Below are 25,768 nucleotides of genomic sequence, written 5' to 3' on the forward strand. Positions count from 1 at the left end.
ATATTTTTTAAAATGACTGCAGCACAAATGTTTGACACCACTGTCGTTAAGACCTCTGATGACCTCTGGAATGACTTTAAAATGATAGCGGGACAGATGATGATTTTTGCAGCACAAACGTGGTTTCGGCTCCATCAGCACAAACGTTTGACACCACTTGAAGTAGACCTGGGGTAAAATTTGTAGTACTTTTTTAAAAGTATAAGCTGATTCACTAGTCCAGGCCACATATCTATAGAAAACCCAGCCCGCTGGCTCTGGACATTGTTTGGCAATTTACCACAATTATTCTCCCACCAAGATCTAATGGCCTGTAAGGATAAGTTAAAGCCAATGAATGACAGGCTGCCACCCATGGATAATATAGGTGGCTGTCAATCAGACTCTCTAAAGAAACTCAAGAAGAGATGAGAAACAAAGTCACTGACATCTATGAGTATGAAAAAGGTTCTAAAGCCATTTTACTCCAGTGAACCATGCTGTGAGCCATTATGCACCAATGGAGAGAACTTGGAACAGGGGTAAACCTAAGAAAGAGACTGGGTACAAGTGGCATCCATTGGAGAGTTCAAGGTGAAAACCAGTGCCAGCCAAAAAGGGCACGTTTGGGAAGATATTCTGTGGATCCATGACACAAAGCTGAACTTGTTGCAAGATTTGTCGGTGGTAGTGTGGTGCTCTAGGGCTACTTTGCTGCTTCGGGACCTGGAAGACTTGCTGTAATACATGAAACCATGGATTCTGTTCTCTACAGGAGAATGTCCAGCTAGCATTTCATGCTCTGAAGCTTAAGTGCATTCAGGTTATGCAGCAGGACAATAATACGAAACAAACCAGTAAATGACAATCATAGTAAGTGCATAGGCATGAAGTGCTGTTTGAATGTGTGTGCGATTGAGTGGACGACACTCGTAGCAAGAGAGCGATCCCGTCTGCCATCCTGTTAATTAATGAGGTCACTTGGATCAAGATTTGAGTGAGAGTTGAATCCCCTAGGAAAGGATCTCAAGATTGTATTATAGATATCTGACAGCTGGTGTGGTAGGCCACCACAAATATTTCATCTTCAAAGACTGGAGAAAATAAAATAAAAAACTATATACCTAACAGTAAAATCGTGCTCACTCACCTAATTACTCTGGACCTTGTTAGTATTTATTCATCAATCTTTAATCTCACAGAAATTATTCAAGTAATAATACAGTCACTTTTATATTAACCCATAATGCAAAAATACACGAACAAAACATTCACCATTCAAAGATTGCTTGGATGGTTTTCCTTTCCAAACACGTGGAGCCAGAAGAAGAAAACTCTGGATGTCAAGCTTCAACCTAACCTGACGCTCCAGTCCGCCTGGTGGCGCAATGGTGCGGCTGGCTGGTACTAGGAATCGCAGAAGAAGAACACCCACAGCCGCTAACTAAAACGGTCCTACCTTAACGGCAGGGATGTTACAGGTCACTTTGGTTGGTTGTTAAATTGTTACTGACAACATACTGTAAGTCGTTTATAGGATTTTGTTTGCGGCGTAGCAGCAGCTCATAGCAATGCTAACTTTATGTGCTAGCCTGGCTAGCAAACTGGAACCATGTTTTGTTGCCGTCATTGATTAGAAATCCCAAAGGAAACTACAGAGACATTATAATCTGTGGTTGTTCTGTTTTCAAATGTTTGTTAATATTGGTAGAAAAACATGATAGCATGGGATTCAAAGGAGTAAATACAAATTAGAGTTAGCTAACACCGTAGAAACGTTAGGTATCTGTTTCTGTTGATTTTCTTCTGACGAACTGAAGTTACTCTGATTTAGTCCCTGCTGAGCTGTACCAGGCTGCTGCCAGATCCAGTGTAACAAACTATGGAAGTGCTTTGATAAAGGAAATGCAGATGGACCGACTGAAAAGGCCGTGATTACATGCGGATCTCTGGACCAGCTGCGTCAGCAATGTCTGCAATCCCCCTTCTGCGATGCACCATCAGGTAAAACTGTCCCAACACGTACGATCACTAGATTACGTGCGGGCTGGAGTATAATGACAGTTTTAAAACTGATTTTAAAAAGTCTAATATGTGCATTTTGAAGGCATATTAAGAAAAGTATCAAAATGACCGAGTTTGATTTTTGCTTTATCAGCAGTGGACAGAAAATGTGACAGAGTCTTTCCTTTGATGTGTTCCTGCGGTACAGTACGGGTCGCAGTTTACGATCGTCTCGTAACCTGCACTCCAGACATCAGGCTGCTAAAGGCTTTTTGGGTTTCATTTTCCTTTGTTGGGATCGACACATCTGTAATAACTTACATTTAATGCATTTTGACATTAAAAGTAGGTTCTAAAATTTTATCTTGAAATTATTAACTTGCAAAGTCACATGATCATCCCGTTCACTTCCGTTTAAATATTTCATAAATCTATGAAATATGTAAATCAACGTTATTTTTCCAAACCTTTGTGATTATTTTACATCTTGTTTAACAGCTGTAGGTCAAAGGTCTCATTTTGGCCACAGAAAAGTTCCACTTTGCCTCGTTAGCCCAAACATGACAGTGGTGTTTCTGCTTTGTATGATAGTTTTATCCTGCAGTCCTGGATAGCACAGCAAACGTTTTTCACAGTCAGTGAATTCAACAGGTTTAAGGGCAGTTAAAGACTCTACAATGTCAGATAATTCAAAGTGCTTTCATTATTATTTTTTATTATCATTATATTAGCGGAGTCGTCTCAAAAGCCAGCTAAAAGTTCCCAGTTGGGACTAAACCAGCTGATGTTAATTTGCAAGTTGCGGAGCTGCTTTCTGGTCACTGATAGAGTTCAGCTGCTGTCTCTACCTTCCATGCACGTGTTCAGTACTTCCCCCTGTGTCATTCTCTTATTACACATGACATACCCTGTTATGGAACGCCAGGACTGCCATAATGAATTAATTAAATACACCATTAAATAATTAATTAAATGTGGCAATAATTAATTAAAATTGGAATTAATTAATTAAATAAATAGTTATGACACATGTAATTAATTAATTATTGACACATTTAATTAATTATTTATGTATTTCACATTTTAATTAATTATTGACACATTTAATTAATTAATTATTGACACATTTAATTAATTATTTATGTATTTCACATTTTAATTAATTATTGACACATTTAATTAATTAATTATTGACACATTTAATTAATTATTTATGTATTTCACATTTTAATTAATTATTGACACTTAATTAATTATTGACACATTTAATTAATTATTTATGTATTTCACATTTTAATTAATTATTGACACATTTAATTAATTATTGACACATTTAATTAATTATTTATGTATTTCACATTTTAATTAATTATTGACACATTTAATTAATTATTGACACATTTAATTAATTATTTATGTATTTCACATTTTAATTAATTATTGACACATTTCATTAATTATTGACACATTTAATTAATTATTTAATGATATATTTATTTATTTCATTTTGGCAGTCCTGACGCCTGGCTCTCGTCATGAAATAATTTTATCTGTCAGCCTCACCCATCAAACTCAGGGGGCGGGGTTAACGCTGCCCATGCAGCTTCTCTAACATTTGATTGGTTGCCGTGCAAAGTAAGTCAAAACAGGTCGATCCTAGAAAATCGATTGCTTGTGTAGACTTGGGGCAGCCAGTTATCCCAGAATGCAGATCAAATCACAGGCAGCAATGGTGGTGGTGTAGTTTTTCTGTCACCAGCTACACTTTTAACAGTGTTTTAGCCGCGAATGTCGCGACGTATGTCTGGTCAGGTTGTCAACATAGAACATGTTTGCAAAAGTGCTCAGATGTTTTCAGAGATTTCACTAGCTCTGCTAACAGTTAGCATGCAGAGTGCACCGAGGGGGTTACGTTAACCGGTTTGTTTACATATTCCACTCTCCGTGTTCCACATGTTGCATTCGCAGATTCTCATTTTCACCGAACGATCGTCTCTTTCCGCCTGGTCTTGTGTCTCTGTGCTTCTGTAACATAAAGAACGAGCTGACATTTTTCTCACGAAACCAGCGATCAGCTCAACAGACCCTCAGTTTACCTGCATGCATCCTCCTCCTCATCTGTCAGCTGTTTAACACCTGCTGCTAATTCAAGAAACACGCCTAGTTACCTGGTGATAGTCACAGTTTAACCGGGCAGCCGGTGCTCGATATAACGCAATGTCAGCGCATTTTTCTGCACAAGATAAGTAAATATAGTGTTTTCCCCGAGCGCAGAGCTGCTGGAGCTTGTTTCCTTACAGAGCACTTTATAGGCGAACAGCTTTATCAGCGGCTGATGTCCAATCACCGGCACACAGCTTTCAAACCTCAGCTGAGTTTTAGCTCTCAGTGGTTAAACGCTGGACTTCATTCACTCAGGTTCTGTCTGTCGGGTCACGTTTACTTCGCTGTTTTATTTACAACTGAGCAAATCGGTTTGGCTGAGGTTAAAGTTACGTTTCATAACTGCATAGTTTCACAGACGTTTAATGGTTCACTGGCACATGTGTTAGACTGAACTATCATCTAAATATCATCTGTTTTTTAATAGTTATTCAACTGTATTCTAAGCACCAGCTGTCTGTTAGAATGTGATTTTTTCTCTCTCTGTTGGCAGAGGTATAAAAATGTGCAGGAAAATCTGACATGCATGGCGAACTTCACCGACGATATTTAGGGAGGAATAAACACACATCAAACATAAATGAACCATTTGCCTGTCTCCATAATTGAGAGCATTTTCTCTTCTTATGTCAACACTCTCTCTCTCTCTCTCTCTCTCTCTCTCTCTCTCTCTCTCTCTCTCTCTCTCTCTCTCTCTCTCTCTCTCTCTCTCTCTCTCTTTTTTTTCTTTTTATTTGCTTTTTCGGTCATGTTATGTTTACCTGTCAAAGGCTTGTTACAAACTATGAAACACATCGTGCAGACTTCTGGATGTTAGAAGAAAACTAATACTGCTCATGAAGGAGACTAAAGGCAGGAAGGTGTCCTTTAAAACTAAACATGTTAATAGGACCTCCCTGTTTATATCATAGTTTATGATATAGCACGTGTATTTCAGTAATAGCCTGCTGAGGCCACTATACGTGCTGGCCTCATATCAAATGTGAAGGCAGACTGAGTCTATGTTTGACGTTTGTTTATATCTAATCTTCCTTTTCAAACATTTAAACAGCAGCGAGTCTGCAGCTGAGGGAATACAAATTCAAATTGTCGGAACAGGTTTGCTCGTTTCTTGGATTCATTTGGTGATTTATTAAATGTATAACTGTTATTCTAATCTGCTGCTGAGTCTCTTACACTTTTCTTTATGCTGTATATTTTCACGTCTCTGGAATAGTTGGCAGTTAGATAGTCAGCTGGGAAACTTTGTGTTAACTCATGGAGCTGAGGATATCGTGGACATGCTGACCTCGCTGCGTGGTGTACAGAGCGAGGTCAGCATGATTAATATTCACAATAAAAATATTAGCCGAACATCATGAAGTCTGTATGTATTTCATAGTGTCGAACAACCTTTGTACAGTTAAAGCCAGCAGTTACTACATGACGGAAACACCAACGTTATCTCTTTTATGTGTTTATACACAGGTCACACTGATTACTGAACAAAAACCCAAAGATCAGATGTTAAACAGATTTATTTGCTCTCTCGCCTCCTTAAACATGTTTTTAATGTTAGTTATAATTCAGAATTGGCGACTGAAACACGTAGGACACATAAGAACATCAGGAAATAAAACACAGATAAATATAACCTCAGTAAAAGAAGTCAGCGGGGGTTACTACAGCTGTGTACCGGGGCCTGCGCTTTGTCGGTGGGATTGCTTGCGAGGCGAGCGGGTCTATCCCACGCTTTGCCGTGAGACTGGGCAGACATCTCCGAAATCATCGAAACACTTTTGCAAAGAGGCTGTATCTTGACAAACCGACCAGACACATGAAGATTAAACCACTACATTCTCGGCTAAAAAAATATTAAAACGGTATTTGGTGACACACAAACAGGGTTTTTCAAAGCTCAGTTCTGTTAGCTTCCACATGCCGGTTGTTGTGTGCTAGAAACAATGGCCACCAGGCCAAAGCAATGGTTTTGACTCGATCAGCGTTAACCCCGCCCCCTGAGTTTGATGGGTGAGGCTGACAGATAAAATTATTTCATGATGAGAGCCAGGCGCCAGGACTGCCAAAATGAAATAAATAAATATATCATTAAATAATTAATTAAATGTGTCAATTAATGAAATGTGTCAATAATTAATTAAAATGTGAAATACATAAATAATTAATTAAATATGTCAATAATTAATTAAAATGTGAAATACATAAATAATTAATTAAATGTGTCAATAATTAATTAAAATGTGAAATACATAAATCATTAATTAAATGTGTCAATAATTAATTAAAATGTGAAATACATAAATCATTAATTAAATGTGTCAATAATTAATTAAAATGTGAAATACATAAATCATTAATTAAATGTGTCAATAATTAATTAAAATGTGAAATACATAAATCATTAATTAAATGTGTCAATAATTAATTAAAATGTGAAATACATAAATCATTAATTAAATGTGTCAATAATTAATTAAAATGTGAAATACATAAATAATTAATTAAATGTGTCAGTAATTAATTAATTACATGTGTCATAACTATTTATTTAATTAATTAATTCCAATTTTAATTAATTATTGACACATTTAATTAATTATTTAATGGTGTATTTAATTAATTCATTATGGCAGTCCTGGCGTTCCATACCCTGTAAGAACGCATTGTTGACAAACAGCGCACTCAAAATAAATTTTTTTATTTATATAAAGGTGAGAATATTGTACTGATGTGTCACATAGAGAAGCTGGATGGGGGGTGTGAGCAGTGATGGTGACTGCTACACAATCTGGACACAGACACACACACCAGGGCGAAACAAGCAGAATGATGGTCACATGGTCATCTCTGGTCTCTACAGGTCGAGTAGCGCCCCCAGCATTCCCCAGCTGACTATCCCCCAGTAACATTACTGGGGGATAGTCAGCTGGAATTCTGACAGTTCATTTGTTTTGTTTTCTTTTAATATCACTTAGAACTCTTTTGCTGTCAGTGCCTCATCGATCTGTCTGTCTGCTCAGGTACTGCTGTCCGACTCCATGCCATTACTGTTGGATCTCTGTCTTTTGTGATTTTGTGTGACTCTGGGTGGGTCTGTCCTTTGTTAAAGACATTACTCTCTTACCCTTAGTTTGCTGTGGCAGAGAGCTATCATGTGAAGCAGGGCTTCAACAAGACATATAAATATACCAGTCAAATGCAACACTGCTATAAAAAGAGCAAGACTTCATTTTGTCGCAGGTCAAAGTGGAATGAATGTGATTGGCTGAACAGCTGTTCATGCTGTGTTATCTGTACTTCCATCAGTGTAAAAGACCCAGCAGCAGATTAGAATGAAGTATAATAACACTAACACATGTAATAAATCACCAGATTAATACACTCATGTTCCCGTGACAATGCGGCGCACTGTTTGCTCTTCATTCAGTGATTTCAGTACAGCCGGCTGCTGCTCATAAAACATGTTCCCCCATCATATAAACACTTATTCTCTCAGCTGAGACTCGCTGCTGTTTAAAGGTTTGAGAGTAAAGGTTGGATATAAAAACATCAAACATGGGCTCAGTCGGCAGTTACAGTGCCTGTGTCCTGTTTCAAGACCATAAATGTACGATTGTTTTTAGCCAACATGAGAAATGTAAAGTTGTGTCTATGACTTTGTTACTGATGGCGAGCAGGGAAACAAAGACTTTATAGGCAGACGCATTATTTTCATCATCAGCACGTTTCAGTTTGTTTCACAGTTTTTCAGCAGTGCTGGAAAACTAACCGCACGGCTGATAAATGTCTGTCGTTTAGCTTCAAAGAGACATGAGGTGATGATGCGCAGTGTCCGTGGTTACCATGGTTACTGGATAAGCTGCTGATAAATTAAACAGCTGTCACCGTGTTTATGTTTTCATTACAACTGTCTGACTCGGTTAACTGAAGTAAACTTGGATAACTTCTAGTTTAGGAGTATGTGCGTGTCCTCGGAAATCTGGACTCGTGCGGACTTTCCAAGGACAAACAAGAAAGAACTGTACACCACTACACTGAAATAAATAGACTATTACTAAAATACACGTGCTATATCATAAACTATCATATAAATCTGGAGGTGCTATTAACATGTGTAGTTATAAAGGACAACTTCCTGCCTTTAGTCTTATTGATGAGCAGCATTAGTTTTCTTCTAATGTCCAGAAGTCTGCATCGTGTGTTTCATAGTTTCTAACAAGCCTTTAAAGTTAAACGTAACATGACTGAAACACCAACATCTGCTTACTGAACAAAAACCCCACACAGATGTTAATGTGATTTTATTTTTATTTTAGTAAACTCTAAAAAAACAAAAATTGTAACAGACAGCTGGTGCTTAGAATACAGTTGATTAAATATAAATATTATTAACACAGGAGAATTCACCTGTTAGCCCGAATGTTTAACTGACTTACTTTATAAGTGAGCGCGTGGAGGAGAGCCTGTTTGTGTCAGATGACAGCTGGTTCACCGGACCGACGAGCTGGACTCAGAAACTGATGGAGAAGCATGGAAACTTCAGAGAGATGCCACACCTTTTGGAGACCTCATGTCATCTCACTTACTGGATTCCCTCATTTTAGAAGTGAGGAAATGTGAAGCTCAAATGTAAATGAAGAAGACTGTAATGTGGAGGTGGGGGGGGGGGGGTTCCCTCTTGCTGACATGCTGATAGATGTCAGGATTTTTGATCATGTTTTGAATCACAGTTATGTTTGTGGTGTGATGTGTAGTAAGCTGTTAGGTTGTAAATTAGAATAGTGCTGAACACATTTTGTGAACATTTACAGTGGGGCAAAAAAGTATTTAGTCAGCCACCGATTGTGCAAGTTCCCCCACCTAACATGATGACAGAGGTCAGTAATTTGCACCAGAGGTACACTTCAACTGTGAGAGACAGAATGTGAAAAACAAAAATCCATGAATCCACATGGTAGGATTTGTAAAGAATTTATTTGTAAATCAGGGTGGAAAATAAGTATTTGGTCACCTCAAACAAGGAAAATCTCTGGCTCTCACAGACCTGTAACGTCTTCTGTAAGAAGCTTTTCTGTCCCCCACTCGTTACCTGTATGAATGGCACCTGTTTGAACTCATCATCTGTATAAAACACACCTGTCCACAGCCTCAAACAGTCAGACTCCAAACTCCGCCATGGCCAAGACCAAAGAGCTTTCGAAGGACACCAGGAAAAGTATTGTAGACCTGCACCAGACTGGGAAGAGTGAATCTACAATAGGCAAGCAGCTTGGTGTGAAAAAATCAACTGTGGGAGCAATCATCAGAAAATGGAAGACATACAAGACCACTGATAATCTCCCTCGATCTGGGGCTCCACGCAAGATCTCATCCCGTGGGGTCAAAATGATCATGAGAACGGTGAGCAAAGATCCCAGAACCACACGGGGGGACCTGGTGAATGACCTGCAGAGAGCTGGGACCAAAGTAACAAAGGTCACCATCAGTAACACACTACAACGGCAGGGAATCAAATCCCGCAGTGCCAGACGTGTTCCGCTGCTGAAGCCAGTGCATGTCCAGGCCCGTCTGAAGTTTGCCAGAGAGCACATGGATGATACAGCAGAGGATTGGGAGAATGTCATGTGGTCAGATGAAACCAAAGTAGAACTTTTTGGTATAAACTCAACTCGTCGTGTTTGGAGGAAGAAGAATACTGAGTTGCATCCCAAGAACACCATACCTACTGTGAAGCATGGGGGTGGAAACATCATGCTATGGGGCTGTTTTTCTGCCAAGGGGACAGGACGACTGATCCGTGTTAAGGACAGAATGAATGGGGCCATGTATCGTGAGATTTTGAGCCAAAACCTCCTTCCATCAGTGAGAACTTTGAAGATGAAACGAGGCTGGGTCTTCCAACATGACAATGATCCAAAACACACCGCCCGGGCAACAAAGGAGTGGCTCCGTAAGAAGCATTTGAAAGTCCTGGAGTGGCCTAGCCAGTCTCCAGACCTCAACCCCATAGAAAATCTGTGGCGGGAGTTGAAAGTCCGTGTTGCTCGGCGACAGCCCCAAAACATCACTGCTCTCGAGAAGATCTGCATGGAGGAATGGGCCAAAATACCAGCTACTGTGTGTGCAAACCTGGTAAAGACCTATAGTAAACGTTTGACCTCTGTTATTGCCAACAAAGGTTATGTTACAAAGTATTGAGTTGTATTTTTGTTATTGACCAAATACTTATTTTCCACCCTGATTTACAAATAAATTCTTTACAAATCCTACCATGTGGATTCATGGATTTTTTTTTTCACATTCTGTCTCTCACAGTTGAAGTGTACCTCTGGTGCAAATTACTGACCTCTGTCATCATGTTAGGTGGGGGAACTTGCACAATCGGTGGCTGACTAAATACTTTTTTTCCCACTGTACTTTGCTGGCTGATTGCGTGCCTCGGTGCAGCTGGTCTGTCAAGGAAAAGTTGTAGTGTTGGACTCCAGATTGTTGGTCCCGTGATTCGAAAAGGCTCTTTTCCACACAGTCCTCATTCAAATATTGCAGCTAACAGGGTGATTTTCCCGCCTCAGTGCAGCTAGCCAAACAGTAAGTAAGTTTTACACTGGTGGATTTTAACTTAGGTGTCTCAAATATTACATTTTAGTTCAAATTCAAGGTATTTATTTCTATGTCATGTTACTTTAGTACCTGTGTGACCGTCTCACAGACAAATATTAATATACTGTGACCACTAAAACTGTCTGAAAACTTTAGTTAGTTATATTTAAGGGCAGTATCCCAGAGTGACAGCTAAAAATAAACTAAAAAGACGCGATCCTTGTGTAGGTTTGTGGTCTAAGGAGCCTGGAAAGAAAAACATCTGGACTATTTAAGTGTCCTTGAAGCTGTTTAATGGTCAGCAGTCCCACATTTGTCCTCAAAAGGGTTGTGGACCACCTATTGGCTGTTACGCTGGGAAAATTGTGCAATATAATTTTCTTAAGATGTTAAAGATATCAGAGCATTGAACAGGCTGGTGTTTTGTGAAGAGGATCTAACAGGAGAGAGATGATAGAGACACATGACGTCCTTATAAAACACAGTTGAACTTTATGAATGGACAGCTTTTCACAGGTCTTTGGACTTTTTATTTAAAGGGACTGCATAGTTTTTTACTGAAACTGACACAATCCCACTTTGATTTGACTCAGAGTACAGACAGTGGACTCTGGTGTCAGCAGAACCACCTGCTGATCAACGCCGTGAAAACCAAGGAGTTGGTGGTGGATTTCCGGAGACGCAGGCCCACCACACTGACACCGGTGAACATCCAGGGAGTGGACATTGAGATAGTGGACTCTCATAGGTACCTGGGTGTTCACCTGAATAATAAACTGGACTGGAGCCACAACACTGATGCTCTTTACAGGAAGGGTCAGAGCAGACGCTGCCTGCTGAGGCGGCTGAGGTCATTTGGAGTACAGGGAGCGCTTTTAAAGACCATCTATGACTCTGTGGAGGCATCCGTCATTTTTTTTTTTTTTACAGTGTGGTATGTTGGAGCAGCAGTTTATCGGCAACTGAGAGGAAGAGGTTGGATAACCACATCAGGAAGGCCAGCTCTGTTCTGGGATGCACCTGGACCCAGTGCAGGTGGTGGGAGACAGAAGGACTCTGGCCAAAATAACATCTCTGATGGACAGAGTCTCCCAGCCCATGCATGTAAATGCTGCTGAACTGCAGAGCTGCTTCAGTGACAGACTGCTGCATCCTCGATGCATGAAGGAGCGTTTCTGCAGGTCCTTCCTCCCTGCAGCTGTCAGGCTGTACAATCAGAACTGCTCCCAACAAACATAGATGTTTACATCAATGCTGTAACTTTCACTATTTTATCAACTGATTCACACTACAACATGGGTTTGCCTCTTATCTGTATCCATCCATCCATTTTCTTCCGCTTATCCGAGGCCGGGTCGCGGGGGCAGCAGCCCAAGCAGAGAAGCCCAGACCTCCCTCTCCCCAGCCACCTCCTCCAAGGCGTTCCCAGGCCAGCCGAGAGATATAATCTCTCCAGCGTGTCCTGGGTCTGCCCCGGGGCCTCCTCCCGGTGGGACATGCCTGGAACACCTCACCCAGGAGGCGCCCAGGAGGCATCCTTGTCAGATGCCCGAACCACCTCAGCTGGCTCCTTTCGATGTGGAGCAGCAGCTGCTCTACTCTGAGCCCCTCCCAGATGGCTGAACTTCTCACCCTATCTCTAAGGGAGAGGCCAGCCACCCTTCGGAGGAAGCTCATTTCTGCCGCTTGTATCCGCGATCTCGTTCTTTCGGTCACTACCCACAGCTCGTGGCCATAGGTGGGGGTAGGGACGTAGATCGACCGGTAAATTGAGAGCTTCGCTTTTACACTCAGCTCTCTCTTCACCACAACAGACTGGTACAGTGCACTGCAGCCGCACCAATCCGTCTGTTGATCGCCCACTCCCTTCTTCCGTCACTCGTGAACAAGACCCTGAGATACTTTAACTCCTGCACTCGAGGCAGGAACTTGTTCCTGACCAGGAGTGGGCACTCCACCATTTTCTGGCTGAGGACCATGGCCTCAGATTTGGAGGTGCTGATTCTCATTCCCACCGCTTCACACTTGGCCGCATTCCACTGGGCCTGTCGGTACCTGTCAGCTGCCTCGGGAGTCCCACAGGCTAACCAGGCCAGATAGGACTCCTTCTTCAGCCTGGTGGCTCCCTTCACCTTTGGTGTCCACCATTTGGTTCGGGGATTACCACCACGACAGGCACCAACCACCTTGCATCCGCAGCTCAGTGCAGCAGCTTCGGCAATGGAGATACTGAACATGGTCCACTCGGACAAATGCCCCCAGTCTCCCTCGGAGTGCCGTTGAAGATCTCGCAGACCGGGGGCTCTGCTAAACGTTCCCAGCACACCCTCACTGTACGTTTGGGCGTGTCAGGTCTGTCCAGTGTCCTCCCTCGCCACCTAATCCAAATCACCACCAACTCATATTTACTTTTATTTAATTCAATAATAAAGTACTCTGTTTTTGGTAACTATTGTCCATGATGTAAATATGTAAGAAAATGTTTCTGTTCGGTGTCCTGTTTGTTTGTATGTGTGTTTTTATTGCTGCTGTTACAACCAAATTTCCCCTTGTGAGACAATTAAAGGATTATTCTATTCTATTCTATTCTATTCTGATTAAAACAATTCTTAACTAAATATATTCTGGATAAAACAAAAGTATTATCAAAGTTGTGGTTCCCTTTATTTTTCCGTCCTCCCCTATCACATCCTGTCCTGCAGGATAAACATCAGTGAGTCTTTGTGTGACTCTCTGTATGCAGCTGTTAAAGTTTGTGTTGGAGATACTCGTTTCCTGTATTTGCAGAGGTATCTAGAAATAGTTTTAAACGTTCCCACCAGTCCCAGTCTGTTCTCGTCCTATTCTTCATCTCCCAGCTGATGCTGGTTCCTCTTCCTCCTCCTCTTCTTCACACACTGCTGAATTTGTCCTGGGGTGTCATTATGGGTGGAAAACCTCTGCCGTGTCACGCTGTGGATTTCTCAGTCTCTCCTGACTCTGGACACTTTGAAAAAGAAATCAGCCATGGCAGATAATAACAATAGCAGAAAAGTTTTTTCTTGTGTGCACAGTGAAAGTGGACGACAGTATATACTCAGTTTGAACAAAAAGCCCATTGTTGCAGGCAGCTGCAGTTATGCCTATGTCAGCTTTGGAGAGCAGGGTTCAATGATGTAAAATAGTCTCTTTTCTGTAATGTCTGTCCTTTTCTCTGCAGGCTGCAGTGGAAGCATTTTGCCACACATGCTGTGCAACAGAGAGCTCTGTCAGGGGCAGAGGCTGTAAATGCTCTCAGGCCCTTTTATTTTGCAGTCCACCCAGACTTCTTCGGTAAATATCCCAAAGAACGGGTAGGTCTCATATCTGTCATGACATAAATCCAAATATGTGTTATTGGAAACATGTGATCGTAAAGTAACAGTTCGAAAACTTACTGCCAGGTTTACATGTGTGTGACGCCTTATAGGCACAACAAAGAAGAGGCAATCCATAGTGTACAGAATACTTATCATCTATGTGCTCTGGGATCCGTATACAATATAAAGTAATATGATGTGATATAAAATAATATTTAATGATAATAATCTGTGCACATACAACACTGTCAGACGTTTGTTGGGATGAGCTGCCATGATGTAAGTTCTGGTACCTCTGTGTTACAGGAGGTGAATGAAAACTCGCTAAAGAGGCTGAATGGCTATCTGGAAAACTTGCAGAAGCCCGGCTCACGTTCAGTTCAACCCATGAAGCTCACCTTTTATATAAGGAACACAAAGTACAGCAGTAAGGTGCAGCCAGAACTCATCAGCTCAGGTGCATTTCTTTTAAAATGCTCAAAGTACCAGTCAGGTTTTTTGGGGGTTTTAACATAAAATTGCTCCTGTTTGCTTCTCAGGCTTCCGCTCCGTAAGTTTTACTTTGCACACAAATGATGTTTTGAGCACAGTGATGGATGTTTTGACGAGCTGCAGCCTGCCTGTGGAGCACATGAAGGGACTAACGGCGAGTAAAGCAGCAAGTAAAAGTCCCACTGAGACGGGGGAGCCTTTCTACAGAACCATCAAATGGGATAAAAGCTATTACACCTTCACTGGCTTCAAAGACCCCGAGCAGGAGCTGCAGCAGGCCCAGAGAGCCGAGCCTACGCTCAGGTAGGCTCGGCTCTCTGGTTGTGGTTGTCTCATCTCAACTGTAGGAAAGTGTTGAAACCTTCTAAACTCAAACACTGCTGTTTGTGATCAGTCACGGAGACACACTGCTGTGTTTGCTGTGGATTTTATTTCTATTCAGTAAATAGCAATAGGGCATGCTAAAGCTAATGTGTGCATACATGGTCACTTATATTTAAATGTAATAATGTGAAAGTACTTTATTTATAGTTCACACAGTTCTAGAGAGGGAGACGTCAGAGTAATGTGACATATATAACAACACAAATATGTTTTGCAAAGATGGTGATGACAGATTTTCATAACTACAGCAATTATATTTAATGACTTGTACACGATCTTTTTTGCCAGTGTGTGGTTGAGAAACAACGAACCTGAAGCCTCAAAGAAACACAATGCGAGTCTTCCTCGGAGAGAAGAACTGAAGAGACTGAAGAGGGAGCTGTGTCGCAGATTTAATCTGACCGATATCAGGTACAGCCGTCTTTACTGTTTCAGAGGTTGCCCTGTCTGCTGTTCCTGAGGGCACAGAGGTCTTTATTCTGTGCACTGAACTGTAAGAAACTGTGTACATGTTACTGTTACTGAATGATGAGATCAGCTGTGTGGTGCAGATGGCAGCGCAGCTGGGGAGTCTCCCACAGGTACTGTCAGCTTCAAAGTCTGAGCCGCCTGTCTCACCAGAACCCCGAGGCTCTGATCAACCTGCAAGGTAAATAATCTCACTGAGAGGTTACAAGCAAGCTGCGTTCATTAGTAATACACACAGTAGCACAGATCTCTGAACTGTTGTCTGTCCATCAGGTAAAAAGGTTCATGGCTTTTACCACCGTCAGTCCTGTCACGTGCCTGTTATGTGTGATACAGTCCTTCACTCCAACACAGTCGATTTTTAATTAAGCCGTCAAAATGTGACTGAAATGGAGACTTTCAGCTTCACTTCAAGGGTTTAATAAAAGTACTGCATTCATTGTTGTAGGAATACCAGCCATCGTTATCTGTAGCACCTCCTGAAGCTCAAAAGTAATTGGACAAACTTGCATAAGTATGATAAGGTTTGTTTCAGTACTTGGATAAAGCATGATTTACTCTGTTTTCTTCTTTCAGATGCCTCAGGGCTCACAGGGTGCTATGATGATAGAATCTGATACAGATGACAAAGACAATACTTAACACCATTTTAAATACCATGGAGGAAATAGATTAAGAGGCTTATTTTATTTTATTTTTTCAAAGATTTAAACAGTACAAAAAATAACCTTGATAGCTAAATTAGTTTTAAGTTTTCTGATGTGCAAAAAATACAGCAACAAAACAGCAAAGTCTACAAAAGACAACCGATTTAAAATGTTCTTATGTAGTGCAAAAAACCCAAATACAACAGTGTGTTTAGGCTGAGTACTGATGGCTTGGTACCATTGTTTCTGTTAATGCTGTGTATTTTTCTCCTTTTTCTTTTTTTCTCTGTAGTGATTTCAAATGTACAGTCGATTTCATTTATAGAGGTAACACACTGTGATCGAGGATCATATCACTGTAAATTAAATCTCTAAGCATCATCTTCTTTAAATACACAGACACACATACAATGATCAGGCGTAACATTTATGAGCGTCTGCTAACAGCCCATCGAGGGCTCTTAGATTGCTGTAGGTAGCCACGCTTTGCTTTGCAAACCCTCGGCCCTCTCGATGAGCTTCATGACCAAATTTATGCACCTGCCTAATTTAGTTTCAGTAATATTGCACACTTTCTGTAAATGCTATAAACTTCGTTTCACTTCTTAAATGTCATTGTGTTCGTCTGCTATATGATATATTTACATGAAATTGCTGATCCAAACAGCCAATGATTATTGAAGAAAAATCATGAAAATTATCAGGGGTGCCCAAACTTTTGCATACCACCGTAGACGTGTGAGGGGAGAGCAAGAACTTTGTGAGTCACTGAGTCGGTTTTTATCTGAAAAGGCAACCCTACCCATATGGAAAAGAAATAGAAAAAAACTTCTAAAAGACTTGCATCAGATGTGGCCTACTTCATGAGTAAATCATATCAGGCTTCTATGATTTACTCATGAAAGTGGCCACTTTCTCATCACTTTCATATATTGTTTTAGTATCCAAAACATACAAGTTTCATTATATAATTTTTCTTATATCTGTTTTCACTCTTGTATGCTTTTCATACAAGTTTCACACAAGACAGATACAAACTTTATAAGATTTATAGATCTTTTCCATGTGGGCGGCTAGCAACAGTACATGTTTTAGAAGCATCATGAGATTTCCTGTGGCTTTAACAGCCATGCCCATTGTTAAAGCGTTTAAGCTAGCTGCCACACATCATTGTACAGAGTTGATCAGACCCTTCATGAGTGACAGCTTACCTGCTGGAGGGATCCTCTGCTGTGATTGGCTCTTATAATTTGGCTAGGTTGGTCAGACAGAGATGAGGTATAAACAGGAAGTGCAGTGTCCATTTACTTTTGAAGCTTTGAAAGTGGGCGACCATAGATAAAAATTGCTGTAATTACAAAATATTTATATTAACCATTAATATTAAACCTTTACATAAACCAAGCCTTTAAATTGAAGCTGAAAGTCTACACTTACGTGATATTTTGATTTGATTTATAATTTGGTTGTGTACAGAGGCAAAAGGACAACAACTGTGTAACTCTCCGTACATGTATGTAGTGCCGTGGAAATACCCTCAAAATCTTGAGATCCCTTAACCACAGGTAGAAAAAGCACCGCAGTGTTTCCATATTCTCTATGGTCTCTATCAGGTTCAGGTGATTCTAGCTATTGTGATGTACCCCACTGTTAGACCCCTACAGGCTGTACAACAGCAGCCTGACTGTCATTCGGTATGAAGATGAAATCCTTGGACCCATTGTTAGACCCTACGCTGGTGCAGTGCTTCTGGGTTCCTCCTGGTGCACAACAGGTCTCGGCCTCAGTGGTGAGAGTACGAAACACGTGCAGGAACTCAGTGATGTCCTGGTCCACATCTAGGAGGAGATCCACAGGACATCTCATTAGGAGCATGCCCTGACATTCAGGCATGTGTACAAGAACATAAGGGGGCAGAGTTGGACTAACCTTCCACCACATTGATTTTGAATTCAGCCTTCTGTAAGCAGCTCTCCTCGAAATCTGTGCACTTGGTAACTGACTGGGTTAAATGTAGCGGCTCTGAAAACTAGCCCCAAGGATCTGTTCATTTCTAAGAGTAGTGACCTATAAGAACCCTTTGAGTGATATTATAATAATATGCAGGTTTTTACTGGTTTTTACAGGTTTTACGAATGAAACGTTTCTCCCACTGAAAACATCCAGATGAACAGAGTCAAATACGTGAATTATCTAATTTACCTACTGTGAGCTAAGGCGGAGAAAACGGGCACATCGAGGCCTGAGTGGACTCTGTGTCACGTTGATAATAATCGTCTACCAGGAAAGCAGCATCTCACTTTGTTCTCAGTTTTCTTCCTGCTCTTCCTGGGCGTCACAGCGTCTGAGATGGCGTCTGGCCTCCCCCGTTGTGACATTGAATCAGCTGATCGTCAGCCCCCCCCCCCCCCCCCCCCCCCCCGTCACCATACTTCACCGTGGTTTAAAACAAAATGGAAACTTTAAAAGGACTTCCTTACATTTTCTTCTATTCTACGTTGTAGCTCCTAAGCTAGGGCAGGCCCGAAGGTTGGTGGTTCGATACCTGGCTGTTGATCCCAAGTTGCTCTCTGATGCATCCATCACAGTATGAATGTGATGGATGCATGAATGTGTTTTCTTTCTGTGTGAATGGGTGACTGACAGAAGTTGTATCAAGTGCTTTAGGTTTCCAAATAAAATAGCAAAGCTCTATATTAGAACCATTTTACTTTAACCTTATTTATCATTGATTCCATCACACATTAAATCGAACACGTTATACTTCATGCTTCATTCAGTTAATGCTGCTTTACTTCAGCAGTGTTTATCGTTACCTCACTCACATGAACTTTGGACTGGAGATCATTCACATGAGCGAAATAAATTGAACACACAGAGTCATGACATTTAGTTTTGCTTCCAACATGACCTCGTTTTGACTCACTACATTAGAACACTTTTCCTCACTTCTTCTTTCTATAACGCTGTTTGACCACCTCACCTAGGAGGTATCTCAGGGGGCTGAACCACCTCGACAGGCTCCATCTGCAGGAACAGGATTCTCAGGCTGCGTTCACTCTGCAGGTCTTGATGCTCAATTCAGATTTTTTGATCAAATCAGATTTTTTTTGTCTGCTCGTTCACACTACAAATAAAATGCGACAGCAAACGCGCTCTAGTGTGAACGCTCAAAGCGGCGCATGCACAAAAGAAGACGTCACACACAACACGCTCAGTTTAGACCCAGAACAACAGTATGTGTGACTGATGGCCTTAATGTAAAGACTTCGGACTTTACGTTTCCCAATTTTTGCTTTAAGTTATTAGGTTATTTACATAATGATGTAAATAACCTAATAATGATCCTTGTTGCTGTTTTAGAGGAGCGCTGCTTCAAAGGATAGTTTCTGTCAGAATCTGCAGATTATACAGGACAAAGAAAATGTTCACGTTTCTCCAACGTTGTCTTCCCAACAGTTTCACTGGATGGCCAGGAAGCATTCACGTCGTCTTCTCCGGCGCTGATATTTGGCGTCTGTCTTGTGTCGGTGACGTAAAAGACGGATTTAATGCGACCTGACCATCAAACAGCAGTCGCTTTCTGAAACGTCAGATATGTATCAGATTCAGGACCACATATGAAAGTGACCCAGATCAGATTTGAAAATATCAGATTTGTGCCGTTCACACTGTCACCATGATCAGATAGATGGTCGCAGAGGGTCAAAAAAGTCGGATTTGATGCGCTTTCGCCTGCAGTGTGAACGCAGCCTCTCCAATGAGTGAGCTCCTCCCTCTGTCTGGAAGGCACAGCCCAGCCACTCTTCAAAGGAGACTCGTTTCTGACGCTTATGTCTTATATCAGCCTCGTTCTTTTAGAGCTTGTGACCGACGGTTGGAACTGTCTGTCAGTCTTGTGTTCCACTCATCCCTAACTCGGGAACAAGTTCCCCAACCTGAAGGGGAACAATTCAGGGGTTTCTTGGCTGGGCACATCTAGGAATAGCGACATGGTTCCCTCCTCCTGTGGGCTCACCATCCACAGGAGGGCCGTAGGGGTTTGGTGCTTACTTGATTGGGTGGCAGGCAGAGGACCTGGCCCTCCAGTCCACGGCCTCCAAAACTGGCTTGTGGTTTGTTAATCACTATATAACTTGTTTTAAAATGATACATGGTAAAGTCAGAGATTCTCTGAGGTTAGTGGCTTCTTAGTGTGTCACTCCATCCTCACACACACACACACACACACACACACACACACACACACACACACACACACACACACACAGCCGCCAAGGCCATCTTTGCCCGAACAGGCCGCTCTGTACGGAGTCTCAGTGAGGTCCTTTTTATCAGAATCATGTCATAGATTATATTTTCTTATTAGTTGTAATGGTCGAACTTATAACCGATTATCTTCTGATCAGTTTCTAAGCTGTTAAGCATGATTAACTTTGACCACAATCACATTTATATTATGATTCTGTGTTGAGCAAATACAACCATAACGACGGGCTGGAGACACGTTTCTTATCTTTCACATCCTGATCTGCCAGGGTCGAAACATCCTCCATCATTACTCATTCAGCATATCAGTAAGACTCTGATTAATATTTCTGGTTATTAGAGATGATTTACGGTATTAAAGAACATGTAAACTCTTGTTTTAGCACGATTATTTCAATCAAACACTGTTTTCACCAAACAAAGTCACGTCCTCCATCAGCGTGAGGTTTTCATATCGACCTCTGATGTGTTTTCAGACAGTGATCATATCCTAGAGACCTGTTTCTGTGGAAAGAGTGGGTATCTCATCATTTTGGGAGCATTGCCACTGCGTGTAGATGTGTAGAACAGTTTTCACGCACTCGTCTTCTTACCAGGACATACGGTTGTGTTTGCCGACCAGTCAGGGATGAATGCTTCTGGACACGTCATGCTGGGAACCATGGATGTTCATCATCAGTGGACAAAAGTAATGCAGCTGTCGCTGTCCTGCTGGCATGTATAGTCTCTGTGCTGCCTTTCGTTTTCTGACCCCTGCTGTGTGCCTCCAGCTTTTTGAGCAGCTGCCTGGTTATCACAGCCTGCAGCAGCAGACACACTGGCTGAAGGAGAGGATCAGCCTCCTCCTGGGTGGAACCCAAGTGGTGCACATGGACAGACTGGGACCAGTTCAGCCCATAGCTGAGCACTACAGTTCCCTAAACACCTTCCACAAACGTCTCATGTCCCACCACCTTCGTCTGCACCCCAGGAGTCTGCAGGGCCTCACCATGTTGCTGGAAAAGTACGAAACCCTTTTAACCACTGACCATCACAAGCACGTGCAGTTTACTTAATGTTTGTGTCTCTTCCAGTGACCGCTCCAACCCCAGTCTTCATGAGATGGGACACTTCGTTATTCCCATCAAATGTGATCTTCCTACACTACAGGTCTTCCTTCAGAACCAGGCCCCTGAAGCCCGACGGCGCATCCAACGCAAAAACCAGTGAGTGTGACGTAGTCTGTCTGTTTGCATGCTGTCTTTCTTTGGGGGGGCGGGAGGGGTCTTTTTATAGTTTATATCATATTTAGTATTTTTCCTCTCTTACAAGATGCTAGCATGTTTGCAGAAACAATTTCAAAAACTTTGTCAAGCAACAATCATAAATGATTTTGCTCCTGCCAGCAGTAATACGATTTACAGCTGGAACTCCATGAAGGCCGATTTATGGGGCAGCACGTACCCAGCACTGCCTCTGTGATAGAACCCCCCACACGCCTACATCCATGACTGCTTTATACAATGTGACCACCACACCTACAACTGCCCAAGTTTAACTAGACGGTGTTGATTGAAATTACTAGTTTTTATTTTTAGTCTATTCAGTCGCTGTGTTTACTGTTAGAATTTGAGATCTTCTTGTCAACTTGCTCAATCAATCAGAATCAGAATACTTTATTAATCCCGACGGGATACAGTTGCTCCAGTAAAGTAACATTAACAAAAACCAACTAGACTGTTTATCAACACAATATGTTGAGATCAGAGGATAGCACAATATATACAAGTCACCAAGTAATAAATGTCAAGAATATTAGAGTAGAAAGAGTGTGTGTAAAAAGGGTGTAACTATTGCAGTGTTCACAGTGTGTTGGATGGAGGAGTTGTACGGGGAGACGGCCACGGGCAGGAATGACTTCCTGTGTCGTTCAGTGGTGCATCATGGGTAATCTCAGTCTCTCACTGAGCGTGCTCGTTTGACTAGCCAGTACGCAGAGTCATCAGGAAACCTCTGAAGATGGAGGTCTCTGTGCAGTGGCTGAAGTCTGTGGTGTAGAGGGTGAAGAGGAAGGGGGAGAGGACAGTCCCCTGTGGTGCCCCTGTGTTGCTGATCACCTTGTCAGACACACACTGTGGGAGACGTACATATTGTCGTCTTCCTGTCAGGTAATCAACAATCCAGGACACCAGAGAATGAATATGTGACGGCAGTGATCGGTCACAGGTAACTGCTGAAGCAGCTCTCAGAGATCATTATAGGAACTTAATCATGGTAACACTAATACAAACGAATACAACATCATGAGGACAAAAGATACTTAGGCTGCGTTCACACTGCAGGCGAAAGCGCATCAAATCCGACTTTTTTGACCCTCTGCGACCATCTATCTGATCATGGTGACAGTGTGAACGGCACAAATCTGATATTTTCAAATCTGATCTGGGTCACTTTCGTATGTGGTGCTGAATGCGATACATATCTGATGTTTCAGAAAGCGACTGCTGTTTGATGGTCAGGTCGCATTAAATCCGTCTTTTACGTCACTGACACAAGACAGACGCCAAATATCAGCGCCGGAGAAGACGACGTGAACGCTTCCTGGCCATCCAGTGAAACTGTTGGGAAGACAACGTTGGAGAAACGTGAACATTTTCTTTGTCCTGTATAATCTGCAGATTCTGACAGAAACTATCCTTTGAAGCAGCGCTCCTCTAAAACAGCAACAAGGATCATTATTAGGTTATTTACATCATTATGTAAATAACAGAGTAACTTAAAGCAAAAATTGGGAAACGTAAAGTCTTTACATTAAGGGCCATCAGTCACACATCCTGTTGCTCTGGGTCTAAACAGAGCGTGTTGTGTGTGACGTCTTCTTTTGTGCATGCGCCGCTTTGAGCGTTCACACTAGAGCGCGTTTGCTGTCGCATTTTATTTGTAGTGTGAACGAGCAGACAAAAAAATCGGATTTGATCAAAAAATCTGAATTGAGCATCAAGACCTGCAGAGTGAACGCAGCCTGAGAGTTTTGATATCTGGTGCTTATTAAGAATCCTGTTTGTCTGTATGTTGACTTTGTCACCTGCCTGTTTGTGTGCAGACTGCAGGCAGAGGAGGAGGCCGTGGTGAAGCTGTGTCTTGAGACTCTGTCTCTGAGGAGCTTGTCTAAGGAGCCCAGTGTCAGCCCTGCCCAGATGATTCAATGCTGTGAAAGACTGTTGGAGCAGCGCTCCCCCCACATGCAAGGCCTCCAGATCTGTGTTTCTCACTTCTACTCTGTCATGCAAGATGGAGACCTGTGTGTCCCCTGGGACTGGAAGAGCTGACCTCCAGATTTACACGTTTTTGTCGGTCCATGTGTGACAACTACTTTTAGACATTGATACTGTTGAGCAGAAAATAAGCACATTTACCAGGACATCACACAGACGTTTTTCTGCTAATGCTTTGTCAAGGAAATGTTCAGAGAACTTTAAGAGCACAAGTGAAGGATACCTGTACAGCCTGCAATGTTCACATGCGACCGGGCTACACTTCAAAGTGATGTGTGACAAACGTGTGACTTGTAGTGTAGACGTGGCTTAAAGCACAGAATTGTCAAAGTTGTAAGTATTTATTGCAATGAGTATGAAAAGTGATTTTTCACTTTGTAGAAATGTGAAGTCAGTGTGGAAAACGTTTCACAGGAGTCCAATAAAAACCTCTGTATATCCACCCTGCTTTTAATGTGCTGCTGATCCAACGCGTCAATCATCAGCAAGTGTGAAAGAAAAAGCTCTTCTCTGTTTAAAAAACCAAACGACAACAAAAACAACCAAATGTAGGTTTGTGAAATTGCATCTGGTCACACAGGACACACAAACCTGCAGGACACCGGCCCTCGAGGCCTGCAGTTGGACACCCTGTCAGCACAGTGATGGACCTGGGCATCTGGTATTAGCTCACTCAGCAGGACGATGATCCCAAGACAAGAGCTAAGGTGTTGCAATGACTTGCTGATGAAGGTGGCTCTACAGGCTTGAATCATGGGGTGTGCAAACTTTTGTCTTTTGATTCAGTTAGGGTTAGCTTATTCGGTGACTCCAAACTGCCCACAGGTCTGAATGTGAGTGTGATTGGTTGAGTCTCTGTGTTAGCCCAGGTCAGATTGACAGCCTGAGCAGGGCTGTGATAGGCTCCAGTCCACCTGCAACCCTGATAGGTGGAGGAGAATGGATGGATAACCCTGATTCACTATAATGAGATAAACTGGGACCAGTCAAACCTTCTGTGCTGTGTGGTGCAGACAGAGGACTAAGTGGAACTGGGCGGCTTCTTCAGTGGATGGAGCTGTTGGGGGACTGTTGGGTGTTTCAGACGTGTGAAGCTATAAAGACGATGACTGGAGTCGCCGTACTCTCATCGTTCTAATTGAAATTGACCTTTATTCAAACAAAAAGATTTCACAGTGGAATTTTAATTCTGACTCATATTTGACAAAAAACATTAGTTAACTCCTTAGAATTGGTGTTTCTTCATTGATTTCTCATAAAATTTGTCTTCTTGTCAAAATTACAAATAAATTCTGCTTCTGAACACAAACTGTTGAACCTTTATTGGACCCACTGAGCTGTACCTCATAGCACAGAACAAAATTAGGTAAATTCTTGAGTTTTGGAGCTGTGAAACTTTCCTTAGCAGCAATGTGACTATAAATGATCAACAATGATGAGGAGGAATTTGTGATGACATGGAGGGACCTCTGCAGGCAGGACAGGAATCTGAAAACCTCAGTTTTCCTCTTTGCACCCTTCAACAGGTGGGTGGCATAGCCACCGGGGCTGGGTATCGTCACTGGTTTCTAGAATCGATTCGATTTGAATCTGGGAAATTTTGCCTCAGACAGTCAGAAATATTATAATTCAGATCAGTAAAGGTGATTTTCCTGTTCTGGGGCTTTATAAAAATATTCTGCAGTAGATCAAAACGAAAGAAAATCAATAATCAACATATGAACATCACCTCTGACGTTACAGCGGTTTTATTAGAGAGTTTTGCATTTTGTATAATTTTTAAAAGTTTAAATTTGTTCAGAAGCCTGTTAAACGGCAGAAATTAGGCTTTCTTTTTGGAAGTAAGTAAAAGGAAAAAACAGCAGCCGACAGCCTGTAAACAACGTAGACTTGTGCGTAACAAGCAAGCGAATAATGAAGAAAACCGATTTTTAGACGGGAAACTGTTGTTAGAGAGAGAGCTGTGCATGACGTGTGATTTTATCCTGGTGGAAGCAAAACAGTAAAAGTCAGAGAATCCATGACGATGTTTGTGTGAAGCGTAGTTTGGATCTTCTTTTGCTGCTGGTTCAGTCAATGTTGTTTGGAGAGAGATAAACTAACAGCTTCTGAATCAGCGCAAAAAGGGCGTGAACACAAAGCGCCGACCCGACCGTGTCCGTGGCGTCGG

At 41.9% G+C, this 25,768-nt stretch overlaps 1 protein-coding gene across 2 annotated transcripts; it reads left to right on the forward strand.

The window, feature by feature from the left end:
• The first annotated feature begins 1,330 nt into the window (after nucleotides 1–1,330).
• On the forward strand, nucleotides 1,331–24,040 carry tcaim (T cell activation inhibitor, mitochondrial). 2 transcript variants are annotated; one of them, XM_082551859.1, is made up of 10 exons: nucleotides 1,331–1,983; nucleotides 13,946–14,078; nucleotides 14,391–14,541; nucleotides 14,624–14,879; nucleotides 15,249–15,371; nucleotides 15,512–15,609; nucleotides 20,941–21,032; nucleotides 21,115–21,347; nucleotides 21,418–21,549; nucleotides 23,427–24,040. In XM_082551859.1, exons 1-10 carry the CDS (start codon nucleotides 1,919–1,921, stop codon nucleotides 23,650–23,652), a joined length of 1,509 nt encoding a protein of 502 aa, XP_082407985.1. In that variant the 5' UTR covers nucleotides 1,331–1,918; the 3' UTR covers nucleotides 23,653–24,040. The 2 variants fall into 2 exon arrangements, with proteins under 2 accessions (XP_082407985.1, XP_082407986.1); XM_082551860.1 differs by having other exon boundaries at nucleotides 1,332–1,983; nucleotides 13,946–14,058.
• The last annotated feature ends 1,728 nt before the right edge of the window (nucleotides 24,041–25,768 follow it).

The sequence above is a fragment of the Aulonocara stuartgranti genome (assembly GCF_965226115.1).
Source record: "Aulonocara stuartgranti genome assembly, chromosome: 11".
Taxonomy (NCBI): Eukaryota; Metazoa; Chordata; class Actinopteri; order Cichliformes; family Cichlidae; genus Aulonocara; species Aulonocara stuartgranti.